We start from the raw sequence: 1,317 nt of genomic DNA on the forward strand, positions 1-1,317 counted from the left end.
TGACACAGGCGGCTGAGTTCTGAACCATCTATAGTTTATGAAGGGATTTATTGGGGAGGCCAAACAGTAGGGAGTTGCAGTAGTCGATCCTGGATGTTACTAGGCTGTGTACAAGGATGGCAGTGGAGCAGGGAGTGAGTGAAGGACGGAGATGGTTAATGTTGCGGAGATGAAAATATGCAGATCAAGTCACATTGTTAATGTGGGATGTGAAAGAAAGTCTGGTGTCAAGGATGACTCCTAGGTTCTTGAGCTGAGGYGAKGGGGAAAGAACGGAGTTGTTAAGAGTGAAGAGAAGATGTTGGGATTTGGAAATGGTGTTTTTTGTCCCAACAAGGAGTAGTTCAGTTTTGTTATTATTTAGTTGGGGGAAATTATTGGAGAACCAGTTATTGAGCTCACTGAGGCAGTCGGTAAGAGTGGAGGATGATAAGGTGGAGTTCGGTTTTGTTGAAATGTAGAGTTGAGTGTCGTCGGCATAAGAGTGGAAATGKATACCAAATTTACGGAAGATGTGGCCAAGCGGGAGCAGATACAGTAGATTACGAAAAGTAGAGGCCCGAGTACAGAACCTTGGGGAACACYGGTGGAGATGGGTGAAGACTGGGAGCGGAAGGACTTAAGCTGTATRAACTGAGTGCGGTCTGAAAGATAGGATTTAAATAGAGTCAAGTAGTAACCCAATGTTGAGTGAAWCATGTCCAAAGTTTACTTGTAAGCCACTCTTTTTTTTATTAGCCATGTGTCATTATGGACAGCCTGCAATCACAGAGTAAACACCCAGCTTCAAAGATGCAATCTAATTATTAAACTTTCTTTAATACAACACCCTAACTCCTTGATGGATAAAACAATATCATTCTAAGGTTTTTTTCTTCATAGGACAAATACATAATACTGGCATTGACCCCTTTCATTTTTACTTTCTAAAGATCTTCAGGTCARTCCAGGACTCTTTAAAATACAAAGGATTCACTCAGAATGATCAACAARACCAAAATCAAGGTGGGTGTTATTAGAACTGTAAGATTTATTGTATGATCTCTGTGTTAGTGTTTTATAAAGTCCTGCTTTATTTTAGTCATAACTGCGAGCACATTTTTTTAAATCGTTGTCCATTATGTCGACTAATTGTCACAACCCTAATAGAAAGCAAACAGTAAACAATGAAGTTACTTTTTTTCCCTTCTGCAGAGTCCACCACAAGGAGGATTGTCCTACTTGGAAAAACTGGATCTGGGAAAAGTCACCTGGGTAACACCATATTAGGAGAGGAACTTTTCCTTTCGTATCTTTCCTCTACCTCTGGAACCCAAA

The 1,317-nt window shown here is 40.4% G+C and overlaps 1 protein-coding gene across 1 annotated transcript; it reads left to right on the forward strand.

Moving 5' to 3' along the window:
• Positions 1–932: 932 nt before the first annotated feature.
• LOC106528621 (GTPase IMAP family member 7) lies at positions 933–1,317 on the forward strand (the record flags this gene model as incomplete). Its single annotated transcript, XM_014023835.1, is given in 2 exon segments — positions 933–1,005; positions 1,195–1,317. Coding segments are annotated over 2 exon segments (196 nt in total), but the record flags the coding sequence as incomplete, so codon positions are not given.

Source organism: Austrofundulus limnaeus, unplaced genomic scaffold (assembly GCF_001266775.1).
Source record: "Austrofundulus limnaeus strain Quisiro unplaced genomic scaffold, Austrofundulus_limnaeus-1.0 Scaffold392, whole genome shotgun sequence".
NCBI classification, from domain to species: domain Eukaryota; kingdom Metazoa; phylum Chordata; class Actinopteri; order Cyprinodontiformes; family Rivulidae; genus Austrofundulus; species Austrofundulus limnaeus.